A 19,145-nucleotide genomic window follows, 5' to 3' on the forward strand; every position below is an offset into this window, starting at 1 on the left:
ATTGATATTATTTCAAGATGTTTTTCAAGCTAATTTACCTTAAATTGTCTTATGCTGAATTATCTTGAAAAATATTATGAAATAAGATCAGTTACTTGTATTAACCATTTTTAGGTTAGAATAAGCTAAATTATCTACAAATTACATTACATAATTCAGCATGGTAAAACAAACACCAAAAAGTTAAGAGAATTATCACTCAATATAGATTTAAAAAAATCTTGATGCAAGATATTTAGGCATGTTTAGATGTCACTTTTTGCAGTGCATTTCTGTTGTGATGGGGTTAGACAGTTAAATTAAGCTCATGAGGCATTAATAAGTAATATTATACTTCTTTATCTTCAAACATTTTATTAGTATGCCTAAAAAAAAAGGCTTTTAAAGAGCAACTCAATTGAAAAACCAACTCCTTATGTGGCATCGATATGAGTCAGGGACATTTATTCTAGTGTCACAATTGACTACGAAGTCTAAGTAAGATAACTGTGGTCATAAAGTCAGTTTTGTTCGAAACAGAGATATGCGAGATGATTAGGACAAAACGGTATGTCATGGAATTGAGGGTATGCCACAGTTTTCCTTGGGTTTGGATTATTTCAATCCTGTCCACAGCTGGCAGCATCCAAATAATTATCAATTCAGAGCGCAGCTTCATGTGACCCCATTGTAATGCCGGTGGTAAATTGCCGTGGTAAATTGACTTTGATATCCCTATGGACCTAGTCAGGTCCAAAATGATTGTGTCCCTTGATAAAAATGAGCAAAAAATACAGTATAATACAAATACTGAGCTGTCTTCAAAAAAATAGGTAATTATATTATTTTATACTAATACAATTGCTGAGAATTTTTTTTGTCTTGTTTAACCCTACACACATGTGGGAATTGGCCTACAGTGCATTTGGAAAGTATTCAGACCCCATACATTTTTCCACATTTTGATATGTTAGTCTTATTCTAAAATGGATTAAACCATTTTCCCCCCTCATCAATCTACGTACACTACCCCATAATGACAAAGCAAAAACAGGTTTGTAAAATTATATATAATTTAAAAAAAATCACATTTACATAAGCATTTGGCAGTGATTATAGCCTCGAGTCTTCTTGGGTATAAAACTTGGCACACCTGTATTTCGAGAGTTTCTTCCAGTCTTCTCTGCAGATCCTCTCAAGCTGTCAAGTTGGATGGGGAGCGTTGCTGCACAGCAATTTTCAGGTCTCTCCAGAGATGTTCAATCAGGTTCAAGTCCGGGCTCTGGTTGGGCCACTCAAGGACATTTGGAGACATGTCCCGAAGCCACTCCTGCATTGTGTTGGCTGTGTGCTTAGGGTCGTTGTTCTGTTGGAAGGTGAACCTTCGTCCCAGTCTGAGGTCCTGAGTGCTCTGGAGCAGGGTTTCATCAAGGATTTTTCTGTTCTTTGCTCCGTTCATTTTTCCCTCGATCCTGACTAGTCTCCCAGTCCCTGCCGCTGAAAAACATTCCCACAGCATGATGCTGCCACCACCATGCTTCACCGTAGGGATGGTGCCAGGTTTCCTCCAGACGTGATGCTTGTCATTCAGGCCAAAGAGTTCAATCTTGGTTTCATCAGACCAGAGAATCTTGTTTCTCATGTTCTGAGAGTCCTTTAGGTGCCTTTTGGCAAACTCCAAGCGGGCTGTCATGTGCCTTTTACTGAGGAGTGGCTTCCGTCCGGCCACTCTACCATAAAGGACTGATTGGTGGAGTGCTGCAGAGATGGTTGTCCTTCTGGAAGGTTCTCCCATCTCCACAGAGGAACTCTATAGCTCTGTTAGCGTGACCAAGGCCCTTCTCGCCCGTTGCTCAGTTTGGCCGGGCGGCCATCTCTAGGAAGACTCTTGGTCGTTCCAAACTTCTTCTATTGAATAATAAAAAAATTATGGAGGATACTGTAAGAGGGTTCGGCGCATACGTCGGGAAGAAATCCACTACCACCCCGCGATACCTAGCAATTGAGATCCAGAACGGGGCCCCAGTCCAAAAGGAGCTAAATATCTTCAACTTATCAAGTAAGACCCTAACATCAGCTCAACGTAGTGTTCTCAAAAGGGGTTGTCATTTGTACCCATTGCATACATTACTGACTTTGACGTCGAGATAGATCTATTCAAGTTTTTCCGTAATCTGAGATTGCGTGAGTTCTTTGATAAGAGTGAAACTTACATGACTCCACTCCAAATGTTATCCTCAGTGAGATGTATACATAGGTATACCGCCTTAATCATTAGACTTACCTGTCCTACCGTGAGTCAAGGTGGAGATGGAGCCATTAACCCAGCTGAGGTACCTGGTAACTCTGAGAGAACTACGTTTAGAGCAAAAGGTTAATGCGTACCTCCCCCAAAAACGCAATGCGTTCATAGAAACCTTCTGCGGGATTGTTGAAAATGATGTAGGTATGGGACAATTTGAGGACTCCTTTACAAAACAGAGACTCACCCCCTACTTTCTAAAATCCCAACCAACCCAACCAAGCCGCACTGCTTCTTAACACAGCGCACATCCAACCCGGAAGCCAGCCGCACCAATGCGCCGGAGGAAACACCGTGCACCTGGCCACCTTGGTTAGCGTACACTGTGCCCAGCCCGCCACAGGAGTCGCTGGTGCGCGATGAGACAAGGACACCCCTACCGACCAAGCCCTCCCTAACCCGGGCGACGCTAGGCCAATTGTGCGTCGCCCCACGGACCTCCCGGTCGCGGCCGGTTACGACAGAGCCTGGGCGTGAACCCAGGGACTCCCGGGAGGCCACCAGACAGATTTTTGACAGCAATGCTAAAAACTGAGAGGCTACAAGGACAAAACTCTTGATGCTGCAATTATCAAAATATCTCAAAAACCAAGAGCGGAATTGCTAAAAACTCAATCAAAGAAAAAAAACAACACAACCGTCTTTGGCACCAAATACACCGTGTTCGGAGAAAATGAAAGCAATCCTGAAAAAGCACTGGCATATTCTGCAATCGGACAAAAACAATTGCACACCTCTTCAAGGAACCACCACTGGTGGTCTATAAGCGTGGTCGCAATATTGAAGATAGTTTGGTGAGATATGACCTGCCCCCGAGGCCACTCAAGACACTCTTGACACCCATTCCACATGTGGACTAATGTGGCTCATGTGCACAGTGCAAAAACACTATAAAAACATCCTTCTTCAGACACCCACATACAGGTCAAAAAATCCCTGTTAGGGGAATCATCTCATGCAAGACTAAGGGAGTAATCTATCTCATCACCTGTTCATGTGGGAAAGCCTATGCAGAACAAACGAAAATACAATTAAAACAACGCATAGCTGAACACCGCAGCTCACTTTGACAATCCAGTAGAAGCTCACTTTGTTGAAGCTAACCATCCAATCTCCTCCCTCAAATACACAGGCATTGAGCATGTTACCCTACAAGTCATTTAGGCAGGTTACCTTTGTGTCCTTGGGTTCAGGGACTACGGTGGTCTGCTTGAAACATGCTGGTATTACAGACTCAGTCAGGGGCAGGTTGAAAATGTCAGTGTGAACAGCGCATGCTCGGAGTACACGTCTTGGTAATCCATCTGGCCCTACGGCCTTGTGAATGTTGATTTGTTTAAAGGTCTTACATCGGCTATGGATAGCGTGATCACACAGTCGTCTGGAACAGCTGGTGCTCTCATGCATGCTTCAGTGTTGCTTGCCTCGAAGCGAGCATAGAAGTTATTTAGCTCATCTGTTCGCTCGAGTCACTGGGCAGCTCGCGGCTGTGCTACCCTTTGTAGTCTGTAATAGTTTGCAAGCTCTGCCACATCCGACGAGCTTCTGAGCCGGTTCAATCTTCGTCGATTCAATCTTCGTCCTGTGTTGACACTCTGCCTGTTTGATGGTTCGTTGGAGGGCATAGCGGGATTTCTAATAAGCATCCAGGTTAGAGTCCCGCTCCTTGAAAGCGGCAGCTCTGCACTTTAGCTCAGTGCCGATGTTACCTATAATCTATGGCTTCTGGTTGGGGTATGTACGTACAGTCACTGTGGGGACGATGTCATCGAAACAGTTATTGATGAAGCCAGTGACTGATGTGGTGTACTCCTCAATGCCATCAGAAGAATCCCGAAACATATTCCAGTCTGTGCTAGCATAACAGTCCTGTAGCTTAGCATCTGCTTCATCTGACCACTTCTTTATTGACCGAGTCACTGGTGCTTCCTGCTTTAGTTTTTACAGGAGGATAGAATTATGGTCAGATTTGCCAAATGGAGGGCGAGCGAGAGCTTTGTATGTGTCTCTGTGTGTGGAGTAAAGGTGATGTAGAGTTTGATTTCCTCTGATTTGCACATTTAACTTCTTGCCGACGTGGTTCCTGCACAGGAACACCTCAGCGGAAATTTCAGAGCGCCACCTATAGTACTATAGTATAGTACTCGATAAATCTCAAACTTTCATTAAAACACACATGCAAGGTACTGAATTAAAGCTACACTCGTTGTGAATCTAGCCACCAAGTCAGATTTGTAAAATGCTTTTCGGCGAAAGCATGAGAAGCTATTATCTGATAGCATGCACCCCCCCAAAATACCAAAACGTCACCTAAACAACAGATTTTGCGATAGCCGGCGCTAAACAAAACGCAGAAATAAAATATAAAACCTTCATTACCTTTGACGAGCTTCTCTGTTAGCACTACTATAAACATCACAATTGGGTCTTTTTCCCGATTAAATCCGTCAAAGTATGCCAAAAATGTCCATCTATAAAGGCCGTCTGATCCAAGGAAAATGCAGCTTTACACGACGCAACGTCACTTTTAAAATTAACAAAGTTGCCTATAAACTTTTACAAATCACTTCAAACGACTTTTGTAAACCAACTTTAGGTATTAATAAACGTTAATAATCGATCAAATTGATCACGGGGCGATCTGTATTCGATAGCAGCAAGTCTTGAAATCATCGTCCATTTTTTTACTTTCATAATTTCCTGGGTGCACCCCAAGACAGGAAGTGCCTATACGTCATCCCACCAAGGATAAATGTGCAAAGAAATGCCAGTATTGGCGACATCGTGTGGAAGCTGTAGGCGTTGTAAACGGAACCGGATCTATTTTCTTTCGCCTTAGACAATTCAAAGACTGGCGGATAAATTTTTTTTGTGTGTTTTTGGTGAACAGTTTTCCCTGGGATTTTTACTCCTAAACACGCTCTGTTATAGCCACAGACACGATTTTAGCAGTTTTTTGGCATGAGTAGCAGGACTTTGAAATGTTGCGCGATTTTTAACAAAAAGCTGCGAAAATTCGCAGCATGGTAGAAATGGTAGAAATTAGGCAAAACGGATTTAATTTTCCCTGCGTTAAAGTCCCCAGCCACTAGGAGCGCCACCTCTGGATGAGCGTTTTCCTGTTTGCTTATGGCCTTATACAGGTAATTGAGTGCGGTTTTAGTGCCAGCATCAGTTTGTGGTGGTAAATCAACAGCTACGAAAAATATTGATGAAAACTCTCTTGGTAAATAGTGTGGTCTACAGCTTGTCATGAGATACTCTTCCTCTGGCGAGCAAAACCTCGAGACTTCCTTAGATTTTGTGCGCTGGCTGTTTACAAATATACACAGACCGCCACCCCTTGTTTTACCGGAGGCGGCTGTTCTATCTTGCCTATGCAGCGTAAACTCCGCCAGCTGTATGTTATTCATGTCGTCATTCAGCCACGACTCGGTGAAACACAAGATGTTACAGTTTTTAATGTCCTGTTGGTAGGGTATTCGTGATCATAGCTCGTCCATTTTGTTATCCAATGATTGTACGTTGGCTAATAGGACTGAGGCAGATTACCCAAGGCACCCCGACCTACGTCCCCAGTATCTCCGTCGCTTTCTCATGCGAATCACGTGGATTTTGGCCATGTCGGGTGTTTTAAGTAAATCCTTCGCATCCGACTCGTTAAAGAATACATTTTCATCCAGTACGAGGTGAGTAATCACTGTCCTGATATCTAGAAGCTTTTTTCGGTCATAATAGACAATGGCAGAAACATTATCTACAAAATAAGTTACAAATAACAAAAAAAAAACACACAATAGCACAATTGGTTATGAGACCGTAAAACGGCAGCCATCCACTCCGGCTCCATTATAATTCTTGTGTCAAAATTGACTACAAAGTATAAATAGAATAATTTTGGTCATAGTCAGTCTCGTCCAAAACTGAGTTTTGTAAGTGAGTTGTACTTGAGGGTCGGGTTTTGATTTCGACAATGCTCACTTTCCCACTAACACGGGATATACAGATTCAGTGATTGCACTCTATCCAATTCTATCGTAGAACACACAGACAGTGAGACAGACCTGCCCTGCAATGCAGTGGATTGGACTTTGTTTACATAAGGCAACACATTGCAATTTTTTTACTTGAGAAATACTGCTCCTAACACCTTAGCTAGATGTAAAATTGCTTGACTAAAACCTCCTCGACAAAGACATCAAAATGAATTACAGATTTATTGCGTTATCTATTTTGAGGAAGTGTCTCATGGGGGACAAACATCAGTAACTACCACATCGAACCACACCCCAAATACAATTTATTTTAGTATTTTACCCCCCTTTTTCTCCCCAATTTCGATCTTGCCTCATTGCTGCAACTCCCCAACAGGCTCGGGAAGAGAAGGATGAGTCATTCGCCCTCTGACTCGCCAAACTGTGCTTCTTAACACCCGCCCGCTTAACCTGGAAGCCAGCCGCACGAATGTGTTGGAGGAAACACTGTTAACCTGACAACCGAGGTCAGCCTGCAGGCACTCGGCCCGCCACAAGGAGGCACTAGGGCGCGATGAGCCAAGTAAAGCACCCCCCCAACCCAGACGACGCTGGTGTGCCGCCTTATGGGATTGAAACCGGGTCTGTAGTCTTAGACCGGGTCTTAGACCGTTGCGCCACTCGGGAGGCCCCGAAATCTTGTTTATCTTAATGAGCACCAGAGAAACACATCTTGACAACCTATGTGTGGGACACAGAGATGAGGTAGTCATTGAAAAATCCTATTAAACACTATTATTGCACAGAGTGAGTCCATGCAACTTATTATGTGACTTGTTAAGCACGTTTTTACTCTTGAACTTATTAAGACTTGCCACAACAAAGGGGTTGAATACTTAATGACTCAAGACAAAAGCTCTGACGAAGGCCGCGAGGCCGATACGTAAGCTTATTAAATATCAGTGATACTATCAAGAGCAGTGTGCGGTTTCCTTTTTCCTTCATCTTGTTCAATTGTTGCCATGCACCTGCAAATTAGATTGCTCAGATGTGCGAGTGCCTTTTGAATTTTGTATTAATAATAATAATTTAAAAAAAACAACGTTGACATTATGGGGTATTGTGTAGACCAGTGACAATTTTTTATTTTTTCAATTTGAAATTCAAGCTGTAATTCAACAAAATGTGGAAAAAGTCAAGGGGTGTGAATACTTTTCTGAAGGCACTGTATCACTCATATGAGAGCTTCTTGTGTTTCCCCTAGATAACATTTCCTTAGGCGGGGTTCTTATAGTGACGGCCGGTGGACTTTTTGTTATGACAGGTGATTTTTGAATATGCTTAATAGTTTTTTATTGTTTTTTAAACCATTCCTTCTATTTCTCCCTGGAGGAGTGTCCTCATGGGCACTAATGGCAAAAACTGACACTAGCTCCAGTATCAACGCGCTAAAGCCAGATTCTTCCATCTGGGAGGTAATAGAGCTAAGCATAGCTTAGTGAAAGTAGGGCAAAAATCGCAATTCCACTTCTACTGCACTTGAGTAACACGTCCGTGAAGTTACACAGTAGTCAGTTAGGCAACGCAAACCCAGTAGCCGACCTTTTCGGTAATACAGTAGACCAATACACACGGTGCGTCAGGGTCTCTATTCTGATGTGGTTACTTAACACCGCATTCGACTTCCTCTCCATTTGCAGCTGATTTATTCTTTTCATATGTTTTTTCTCCCTCTCTCCATCCTCCCACCCCACCCCATACCATGTCCTCTTCTCTCCTCTCCTCTATCCTCATTGCCAGTCCATTCACCCTCACTCGGCACAGTGGAAATGGCTTTGACCCGTCCTCTCCCCCTTTTTTTTCACATTATTCACAGCTCTTGTTGATGCCTCATCCTCATTCCACCCCATTCTGCCCTCGTCCTTTGTGCAGGGGAAACATATTTAATTTAATGTGTGTACTTTTTAAATGTAGCGGCGATGAGGTGGATCAAAGGGAAGGTTTAGCATTTGATTTGGACTGATATGGACATGAGGATGAATGTAGGATGACCCATATGGGTTATCTACCGTGCCTTCAGAAGGTATTCATACCTCTTGACTAATTCCACATTTTGTTGACTGTAGCCCTTTTCCATCTGTTTGACAAAAATATGTAGTACCAGTCAAAAGTTTGAACACAATTCAAGGGTTTTTCGTTATCTTGACTATTTTCTACATTGTAGAATAATAGTGAAGAAATCAAAAATATGAAATAACACATATGGAATCACGTAGTAGCCAAAAAAGTGTTAAACAAATCAAAATATATTTGAGATTCTTCAAAGTAGCCACCCTCTTGACATTTCCTCAACCAGCTTCATGAAGTAGTCACCTGGAATGCATTTCAATTAACAGGTGCGTCTTGTTAAAAGTAAATGTATGGAATTTCTTTCCCTCTTAATGTGTTTGAGCCAATCAGTTGGGTTGTAACAAGGTAGGGGTGGTATACAGAAGATAGCCCTATTTTTGGTAAAAGACCAATTCCATGGCAAGAACAGTAAGCAAAGAGAAACGACAGTTTATCATTACTTTAAGACATGAAGGTCAGTCAATCCGGTACATTTCAAGAACTTTGAAAGTTTCTTCAAGTGCAGTCGCAACAACCATCAAGCACTATGATGAAACTGGACAAGTCTCAATGTCCTTGAGTGGCCCACCCAGAGACCTGACTCTTTCTAAAAAAGAATTGCTGTACCTTTTCCCTGTGGAAATAATTAAGCCAACAGTGTAAAATGCTGCTCAATACTATATAATAGTAAATGATTGATTGACACCTCTTGTTAAGCTAGCTACTTTGCATAGCTCGGTCACCGTGGAAACACACAAGAGTCTAGGCAAGATCGCTGCGCCCTGTGAGAGATTAAACGTGGTGCACCTCGCAACACCTAGTTCACTCTCAGGAGAGTACTGCAATCTCCCGATCTTGCGGGGAAGGCGCGGTCCCCGAATCTGAAGGCTAAAGCCGGCAGGGTTCCAGTGGACAGACAAGTCACAGAGACAACTAATACAAACCCTCAGTGCCGCAATACTGGTAGACCAAACCATGTATCGCCCAGGTTGGTACACTGTCACAAGTAATAAAAACATGGTCGAAACCCAAACGAGATGGCACAAGCCTAACCAAGTGGGAGGACAGCAGAACACACTGATGGGGAGGCTAGCTAGCTGCTCCAAGCTATTGAATAGTTGTGGGTATACTTCTGCACTTATACACTCTAACATAGACCTCTTACCAAGCAAATCCTCTCTGGAATGAGCAGAGAAAAGGAAGAGGTGGAAGTAGCGCGGCGGCAGCTATTTAAGGGGGTCAGCTGCAGTACTACCCGGGTACACGGGACTAATCTGAAATTCTTACTTGGTATGTATCCTGCCGCACGGAAGGATCCCATATTGGAGTGATCCAATATAGTGCTACATAACAAGCTGTTATGTCACTCCCGTCTAACAGTCCACCTGCCTCCCATTATACATCTAGAGAAAGCCACAGGAGACAAACATAACACTCACTCCATATTCAACACTGAGCAAAGTATCACCAAATCAATAGGCCTACAACCCACCTTCTACGTATGTACCTCACACATCCATATTTCAGTGTGCGTGTGTGCGTACACTACGATACAAAAATCCACATTTATAGAGCTCTTAATTTAAATGGCATGTGGCTGGCATTTGAGTATATCTGAAAAGGCAGTCAAAAGTCAATGTGATGATATACGCTGATGATCGTTATCAAGATCCTTACAACTTGACCAAAACGTCTCTGCGCGTGCATTCGCATGCGCCATCATGCGCATGTTGATTTTGTCTGTCCCCACCAGACGCATTCATGACACGCATGTTAAAATACCAAAGACAACTGTGAACCTACTATATTAATTTGGGGACAGGTTGAAACACACATGAAACATTCATGGACATGTAGTTAGCTTGCTGTTGCTAGCTAATTTGTCCTGGGAGATAAACATTGGGTTGTTATTTTACCTGAAATTCATATGGTCCTTTTTTTTAATGGATTTTTGTAGAATTTCGTTCCATTTTCCATCATACAAAGTATTGTGTTCTCTACTCTGAAAATTAATCCACAGATAAAAGAGCAAACTTAGTTAGTTTTCTTTGATAAATCACTCCTTGTTCATCTTTCAATCACCCACATGCGTTAGTATACTCATGAAAACCAATGAGTAGATGGGAGAGGTGGGACTTGCAGCCCGTAAAGCTTCTAAATTAGAACCAAGTTAATATTTTAGGGCACCCGTTTGGATGAAATGATTGAATAACGTGAGTACCCAACATGGCCGGTCTAGTCAGCATGTTAGTGTACAGCTAACAAGCGAGCAGCGGGTAGCTACAGTGGGAGAGTCTTTGGCCAGACCTGGCCTGAACATGGAGAGAGAGAGAGGCTGTTGGGTCACATCTACCAGAATAATGTTGAAGTAAAGACCCCTGCCAACTAATATCAACACATACTGTATCTAGTTTGGGATATTTTTGGGGGTTTCTGTAAGTTTAGGAAACTTTTGCTTTGTGCTTTGAAATTCTGATATTCTGATATTCTGAAGATATTTTCTAATTTCTCTCCTTCATTTAGAGAGAGGATAATGAAAGTTCACAGAAGTAACAAGTTAAGTTAGACCTATCATTTATTTATAGTGTTTTTTACTAATATCAATATTGTTTATGAATTATTAAGAGATTAAAACTCAAAATTATGTTAACAAATTGGGAACAGAATTTCTGATGGGAAACCATAGTAGTCACAATCCACAGTTGGGTCACCACCCACTGTCCTCCCTTCCACTCGCATACTGTTTTGTTCAGCTGATAACTGTTTTTTCTTTCTGTCATCTGGTGGTTAAAGCAAGAGTGTGGACAAACCGTCTCTCTCGCTTTTGCTCTCACTCTCTCTCCAATTAATGGCACCAAAATTTCACATAACTGAAATTTGGACCAGCCTTGATTTCAACTTCCACAGACTTCTGGACCGGCCTTCATTTGGCCCGAACATAGACTTCCATGATTGGTATAGATTTGGTCTGACGGGACCAAATATGAACCAATCATAGATGGCTATGTTTCACAAGTTTGGACAGCACAGTACAGTACATTACAGTAGAGTACAGTAAAGAAAAGTAGAGGATATTTCTGTACAGTACGGTCCTGTACTATACTGTAAAGTAGAATGGAGTGGACTAGTCTTCAGTACAGTACACAGTAGAGCACACGAGTTGCGTACACTATAAAGTACTATACTGAACTATACTGTGCTGTGCTGTACTGAACTATACTTTACTGCACTGAACGTACTGAACTCTACTCTACTATGCTGTACTTTACTGTACTCATTTCTACTGTATTGGACATTGATGTTCAAACTTGTGAAACATAGATGTCTCTGATTAGTTCAGATTTGGTCCGATCCGGAACAACCAAATTTGGTATTTTTTGGTGGTGGAGCTCATTAAAATAATATCCAGTGTGTAGAATAATACCCAAATATACAAAGGGAATGTTGCATATTAATACCATTGTGTACCTATTTAGGATACACCACATCTCAAGGCCATCAGACTGTTAAACAGCCATCGCTAACATTGAGTGGCTGCTGCCAACATACTGACTCATCTCTAGCCACTTAAAAAATGAAAAATAAAAAAATGGATGTAATAAATGTATCACTAGCCACTTTAAACAATGCCACTTTATATAATGTTTACATACCCTACATTACTTATCTCATATGTATATACTGTACTCTATACCATCTACTGCATCTTGCCTATGCCTTTCGGCCATCGCTCGTTCATATGTTTTTATGTACATATTCTTATTCATTCCTTCACACTTGTGTGCATAAGTTAGTTATTGTGAAATTGTTAGATTACTTGTTAGATATTACCGCGTGGTCGGAACTAGAAGCACAAGCATTTCGCTACACTCGCATTAACATCTGCTAACCATGTGTATGTGACAAATAAAATTTGATTTGACTATTGAAAAGAATGACATTCATATCCATAATTATGCATTTCTGTGTAGTACAGATCAGGGACCCATGATGAAATCGTTACTGCAATTATGTTACCGGGTGTAAATCCACTTCAATTACTGGAGTTCAATAACCAAAATAGATTTTTTCAAACCCTTATCGTGGAATTGCCCTATGCAAAATGTGTCAACTTTAAGCACCTCTACCCCTTGTATTGTCATGTTTTATCATTACAAAAAGTCACCTTGTGACAACTTCCACCATGGACTAACATGTATGAAAGGTTTCATTCAAATCAAAAGGGGTGCAGTCATGGACCCAGTTAGACCCAGATATATCCGGTTCAGTTGAGACGACCTGTCCATATGTATTTCTTTCTACGATTACTTATAATCCCAACACAAATAATATATTATGACTGCGTAATGGACACTGAAAGGTCTTCATATATCTGTGATCTATTTCAGAAACAGGCAAGTATGACTTAACGTCCTCCAGTTCATATAACTATGCCCTTCTTATTGCTTTTTTTCTCACTGGTATTATGTACCCTTGCACACAGTATTGCTTTCTTAAGATAGCAGTAGGTGGTGGTGTCTAATTCTGTAACCCAAGCTTATGGACTCATTTCTGCACCAACAGCCACAAAGGAGTATTTAAAAAAGGGCAGTATCTCCCTCAGGCTACCATGGATACCTTTTTCCGCCGCCACTTTAAGAGGAAGGAGACGGGTTCGCGGGACGAGGAAGAGGTGGAGCTGGACTATTGCTGCAGTAACCGCCGCCCCAGTGTTGCCGTGCCGACCAGTAAGGCTCGCCGGCGCTCTAGAGTGGGCCTCCCCTCAGCCGTTCTGGCCCAACGGCGCCGCTCCAGCGTGCAGCTACAGGAGCTCCCGCTGGCGGGGGGTTGCTGCACGGGGGGCGGCCGGCTGGCCAAGGTGGCCGGCTATGCCAAATCATCCTACTCCAAGTCATCCTCCAGCAGCCATGTCCGGAGACGCTCAAGTACCACCACGCTCAGCATGAACCCGCGCTTTGCTGTGCGCCACCGCAAGCTGCGCACCATCGACACGCACCTGCTGGGGCCCTCGATGCTGCTGGCCAGCCTTATCCAGATGACTGAGGAGGAGGAGGGCGGGGGAAGGGGGAACCTGTTCCTGCCAGCTGGGGAGCAGCAGGTGGAGATGAGGGGCAGTGGAGGTGGCAGCAGGGCCCTGTCCCGCTCCAGCACCCTACACTCAGACGGCGACAGCAACGACGACGACCACAGCCTTTCCGAGGACAGCCAGCTCTTCGACCCCGACGAGGAGCTCCAGCACCAGGCTGAAGTAGTGGAGGAGGTTGACGTTTCCGACAGGGAAATAGAGGACACTTCCTGGTGGCTTACCCAACGTTCCCCGTCGCCGCTGGGGGTGGTGGCCGAGAGAGTCTCCTCATCTCGGCCCCTCATACGCGCCCCCCGCTGCCTGCGTAGAAACTCGTCCCGTCTCTCGCCGGGTGAGGCCACGCCATACGGCCGCTACTGTGGGCGCTCCAGACAGATAAGGCAGCGGCGAATCGCTACCATCTCCAAAGCAGGCAGCCCCTGGCCAGGGAGGGGGCATCCACTGCCCAACCGCCGGAGCTCAACCGTCTACCTCAGCCACCCCGTCTTCTGCAGGAGCCACTCAGCAGGTTCACTCAGCTCTGCCCTGGGGGCCTACTACGACCCCCGGCTGGAGACATGGAGTGGGTTCCTTCTGTATGTAGTCCATTACCTCCATCAGACAGGGTCCCATCTTTGTTAGAGTTCTTCCATCGTAACTCCTGAGTGAATCTGTGGTAGCAAGCTGCTTTGTCTTGTTTTGTGATAGTACTATCTCACTGTCCTTTTAATTTGAGGAGGAACGTTGTGTTTTTTTGTGACAATGCTCATAACTCCTGTGGTGATATTTTCTAAGGCAAACATTTGTGACATAGGTTAGGCCTATCCAAAAGCTCCCAGAGACCACCTATTTTGTTTAAATACTAACAAATAGTCTCTAGTTCTTATGGTATAATGAACCTACCCCATATCAGATGTACTCCTCATACAGTGGGGAGAACAAGTATTTGATACACTGCCGATTTTAGCAGGTTTTCCTACTTACAAAGCATGTAAAGGTCTGTAATTTTTATCATAGGTACACTTCAACTGTGAGAGACGAAATCAAAAACAAAAATCCAGAAAATCACATTGTATGATTTTTAAGTAATTAATTAGCATTTTATTGCATGACATAAGTATTTGATCACCTACAAACCAGTAAGAATTCTGGCTCTCACAGACCTGTTAGTTTTTCATTAAGAATCCCTCCTGTTCTCCACTCATTACCTGTATTAACTGCACCTGTTTGAACTTGTTACCTGTATAAAAGACACCTGTCCACACACTCAATCAAACAGACTCCAACCTCTCCACAATGGCCAAGACCAGAGAGGGTGTAAGGACATCAGGGATAAAATTGTAGACCTGCACAAGGCTGGGATGGGCTACAGGACAATAGGCAAGCAGCTTGGTGAGAAGGCAACAACTGTTGGCGCAATTATTAGAAAACGGAAGAAGTTCAAGATGACGGTCAATCAGCCTTGGTCTGGGGCTCCATGCAAGATCTCACCTCGTGGGGCATCAATGATCATGAGGAAGGTGAGGGATCAGCCCAGAACTACACGGCAGGACCTGGTCAATGACCTGAAGAGAGCTGGGACCACAGTCTCAAAGAAAACCATTAGTAACACACTATGCCGTCATGGATTAAAATCCTGCAGTGCACGCAAGGTCCCCCTGCTCAAGCCAGTGCATGTCCAGGCCCGTCTGAAGTTTGCCAATGACCATCTGGATGATCCAGAGGAGGAATGGGAGAAGGTCATGTGGTCTGATGAGACAAAAATAGAGCTTTTTGGTCTAAACTCCACTCGCCGTGTTTGGAGGAAGAAGAAGGATGAGTACAACCCCAAGAACACCATCCTAACCGTGAAGCATGGAGGTGGAAACATCATTCTTTGGGGATGCTTTTCTGCAAAGGGGACAGGACGACTGCACCGTATTGAGGGGAGGATGGATGGGGCCATGTATCGCAAGATCTTGGCCAGCAGTAAGAGCATTGAAGATGGGTCGTGGCTGGGTCTTCCAGCATGACAACGACCCGAAACACACAGCCAGGGCAACTAAGGAGTGGCTCCGTAAAAGCATCTCAAGGTCCTGGAGTGGCCTAGCCAGTCTCCAGACCTGAGCCCAATAGAAAATCTTTGGAGGGAACTGAAAGTCCATATTGCCCAGCGACAGCCCCGAAACCTGAAGGATCTGGAGAAGTTCTGTATGGAGGAGTAGGCCAAAATCCCTGCTGCAGTGTGTGCAAACCTTGTCAAGAACTACAGGAAACGTATGATCTCTGTAATTGTAAACAAAGGTTTCTATACCAAATATTAAGTTCTGCTTTTCTGATGTATCAAATACTTATGTCATGCAATAAAATGCAAATTAATTACTTAAAAATCATACAATGTGATTTTCTGGATTTTGTTTTAGATTCCGTCTCTCACAGTTGAAGTGTACCTATGATAAGAATTACAGACCTCTACATGCTTTGTAAGTAGGAAAACTTGCAAAATCGGCAGTGTATCAAATACTTGTTCTCCCTACCATAAGTGCTGTCCTGTCATTCTCACTCCCCAGTCCATAATGACAACCTCCATAGAGCTACCTCAATAGCGGCACCGCTAACAAAGTAGCGCTAGCTGGTTGGAGCTGAGTAACACTGCTACAGCATTGATCTCCTAGTTAGCATTGCTAGTCTCTCTACTAGTCTTATAGGCGGAAGTGACGTCTCGATAGTGACGAACGGACTGACTATCACTAGTGTCGGTCGAAAATGTTTGTATAATAGCTGAGGAGGAAGATCTAGTGTGTTTTCTGCTCTTGAAAACCCACATGCACACATGGGCACACACACACACACACACACACAGAGTATAATGCCTATAAATGTGTTTCAGTGGTTTGATAAAATGTATATGGTGATGTTGATCAATACTTCATTGGATATCTGAAGGGTCAATTGATGAAGTCCATTCAATGTACAGGATGGTGAAATAGTTTCACCTCAAGCTAACTAAATGCATTTCTCGGCTGCCTGCAATTGTTTTTAAATTTGGTTTAAAAGCACAGCCTTGGGTGTTGTACTATACTGCAGAACCTTTTAAAAGGCCAGATTATTTATTGTTTTGTTTCAGGAAAGCTATCGCTAAGTCAGGCCTCCAACACTTGGCAGCCCAGCCCAGCGCCTCAGCCCCAGGCAAGACTGACCCACTTCGAGAGAACTGCAACACTGTCGACTGGAGTGTGAGTATAGCCTCCGGTGTATAACGGTTTAGAAAGGTCCCATTCAAGGCCGCTACAGCAGAGATTCCAGAAATAGCACAATTGGGCCTTTTCTTGTTACGTTGTCCTCATGGAACCTCAAAAAACAGATTTTGAACAACAGAAATGCTATGGTGAAGATTTGCTTAGTTGCGTGTGTTCACACAGGTTTTAGACAAAAAGAGGTGAAATTAGACAAAAGAGGTGAAATGGGGGTCGCTGCCCAACCAAATATACAGTAGCATTTTCATCTGAGATAAAAAACTGAAAACTGGTGACATTTGTCCAACCTAAATTACTTCCATATTATATTCTCTGTCCTCCCAGGATAATGCCCAGTTTGGGGACCATATCTGGTTTGAGACCAGTGTCTCAGGAGACGTCTGTTACGTTGGAGAGCAGTACTGCGTCACAAAGACAATGGTGAGCCTTCACTGCAACTGAACTGCACTAGGACGAAGTAATGTGTTTGAGCACCCTCTGTTATTCACAGAAAGACTAATCTGCATCGTATCGTTTATAAAAGTGTATTTTAGATTATTGAGACAGTTACAGTAGTACGTTATTGCAGCATTCTTTTGGGTACATTTTCAATAGAATATGTTGTCTAATGATTTATTAGTGTGGTGTGCAAAATCAGCCACACTTTTAAATATTGTAGCACATATTTCTGACTTATAGTTATTATTTTTTGCAACACTACTCCTCATACAGTTTAAACTAGAAACACCGTTCAAAATGTAAAATGTACAGACTGGTCTGGAATAGTGTGCTTGTATACAGCTATTTGATACTATTTATAGTTTTTACATTTTTATTAAACTCCATCCGCTTTCATGGGATTTCTTCAACGTTCTAAAGCTTCCATTGTGAGATCACAACTTCCAACATTCCATTCACTGTGAATGCAACAATGCATCTGTTGACACAAAACAACTCCTTTGACCACTTTCCCGAAACAAGTTAGACAAAAGGTTAGAGAATATGAAATCTTTCTCTACTTCTCTGCTATTCAAATCTTAAATCAGTTAAAAAATGTAACCACATCAAAATTTTCTCAAACTCTTTATAAACAACTGATATTTTTACCATTTTCCCAACAAGTTAGGCAAAAAGTTAGAGAGGTATGACATCTTGGTCTACTTCTGTTATTCAAATCTGAAATCATAACAAAAGTCTCTTCTACCAATCAATAGTTTAGAGCAGTGGTTCTCAATCCTGGTCCTGGGGACCCAAAGGGGTGCACAGTTTTGTTTTTGCCCCAGCAGTACACACCTGATTCAAATCAAAGCCTTTTGATGAGTTGATCATTTGAATCAGCTGTGTAGTGCTAGGGCAAAAACAACATTGTGCACCCCTTTGGGTCCCCAGGACCAGGATTGAGAACCAGTGGTTTAGCGTGACAATAGCTAGCTAATGTCAGCTAACAGCTCTATTGTCTTGTTGTTGAGCAGCACAAATGGAGCCATTGCTATGGATACCAATGCATTTCAATGGCAAATAAGGGCCATAGACTGGTGAAATATGCCTGATATTACATCTACTTTTTGAACTATAGCCATACAAAAATGTGCATAAATTAACATGGGTTTGAATGAGAACCATAGCAATACAGAGGTAGCTATTCAAAATGGTCCTAATAAACTACACTGGACAAAAATATAAACACAACATGTAAATGTTTAATGAGCTGAAAAACATACTTTTAAAGAGCTGAAGCAAGTCACACAATTTTTCTTCATGAAAATTACCATCTGGTTTATTATTAGCATTGGCCAAATAAAGCTAAATATTTTCTCTGTGATTCTACCACAGCAAAAGTCCGTGGCGAGGAAGAAATGTGCTGGCTGCAAAATAGCAGTCCACACCATGTGTATCGAGCAGCTAGAAAAGGTGACTATAAATTTGACCAATTATTAGATTATACTTATACAACATAACCAGGAATATTTATGTTTTTGACCAACGATGTTGTATTTTCTCTCCACAGATCAATTTTAGATGTAAGCCATCGTTTAGGGAACCCGGATCTCGAAATGTTCGAGAGGTCAGTATCTTTCTGGTCCCTGCACCACTTATTATTCGTTTCTCTCCAAGTTATTTGTTCTTTGACTGTATTTCTGTCTCACTAACTGATTCAGTCTACATTAGTCAATTTCAATGTCAGTGCATCACGATGTGTTATGTGATTCAACAATGTTTCCTAAATTCCAGCCCAACGTTGTCCGTCACCATTGGGTCCACAGGAGGCGCCAGACTGGGAAGTGTCGACAGTGTGGGAAGGTCAGTGAGAACCATTCACCAACCATATATTCACAAACAGTGCCTTCAGAAAGTATGCACACCCCTTGACTTTTCCCACATTTTGTTATGTTACAGTTTGAATTTAAAATGGATTCAAATGAGATTTTGTGTCACTGGCCTACACACAGTACCCCATCATTTGTTTTTACAAGTCAATTAAACATGAAAAGCTGAAAAGT

The 19,145-nt window shown here is 42.8% G+C and overlaps 1 protein-coding gene across 7 annotated transcripts in view; it reads left to right on the plus strand.

The window, feature by feature from the left end:
- The window catches only part of dgkzb (diacylglycerol kinase, zeta b), a 90,821-nt gene that overhangs the window by 41,996 nt on the left and 29,680 nt on the right, over positions 1 to 19,145 (plus strand). For 5 of the 7 annotated variants that reach the window (XM_021565393.2, XM_036950707.1, XM_021565401.2 and 2 more), the window contains exons 2-6: positions 16,536 to 16,644; positions 16,990 to 17,085; positions 18,478 to 18,555; positions 18,653 to 18,709; positions 18,877 to 18,945. In XM_021565393.2, the coding sequence (XP_021421068.2) occupies positions 16,536 to 16,644; positions 16,990 to 17,085; positions 18,478 to 18,555; positions 18,653 to 18,709; positions 18,877 to 18,945 (409 nt within the window). Of the gene's footprint in view, positions 1 to 12,377; positions 14,026 to 16,535; positions 16,645 to 16,989; positions 17,086 to 18,477; positions 18,556 to 18,652; positions 18,710 to 18,876; positions 18,946 to 19,145 lie in introns of those variants that run through there. The other 2 variants (XM_021565352.2, XM_021565373.2) reach the window with 1 other exon arrangement.

The sequence above is a fragment of the Oncorhynchus mykiss genome, chromosome 2 (genome assembly GCF_013265735.2).
Source record: "Oncorhynchus mykiss isolate Arlee chromosome 2, USDA_OmykA_1.1, whole genome shotgun sequence".
NCBI classification, from domain to species: Eukaryota; Metazoa; Chordata; class Actinopteri; order Salmoniformes; family Salmonidae; genus Oncorhynchus; species Oncorhynchus mykiss.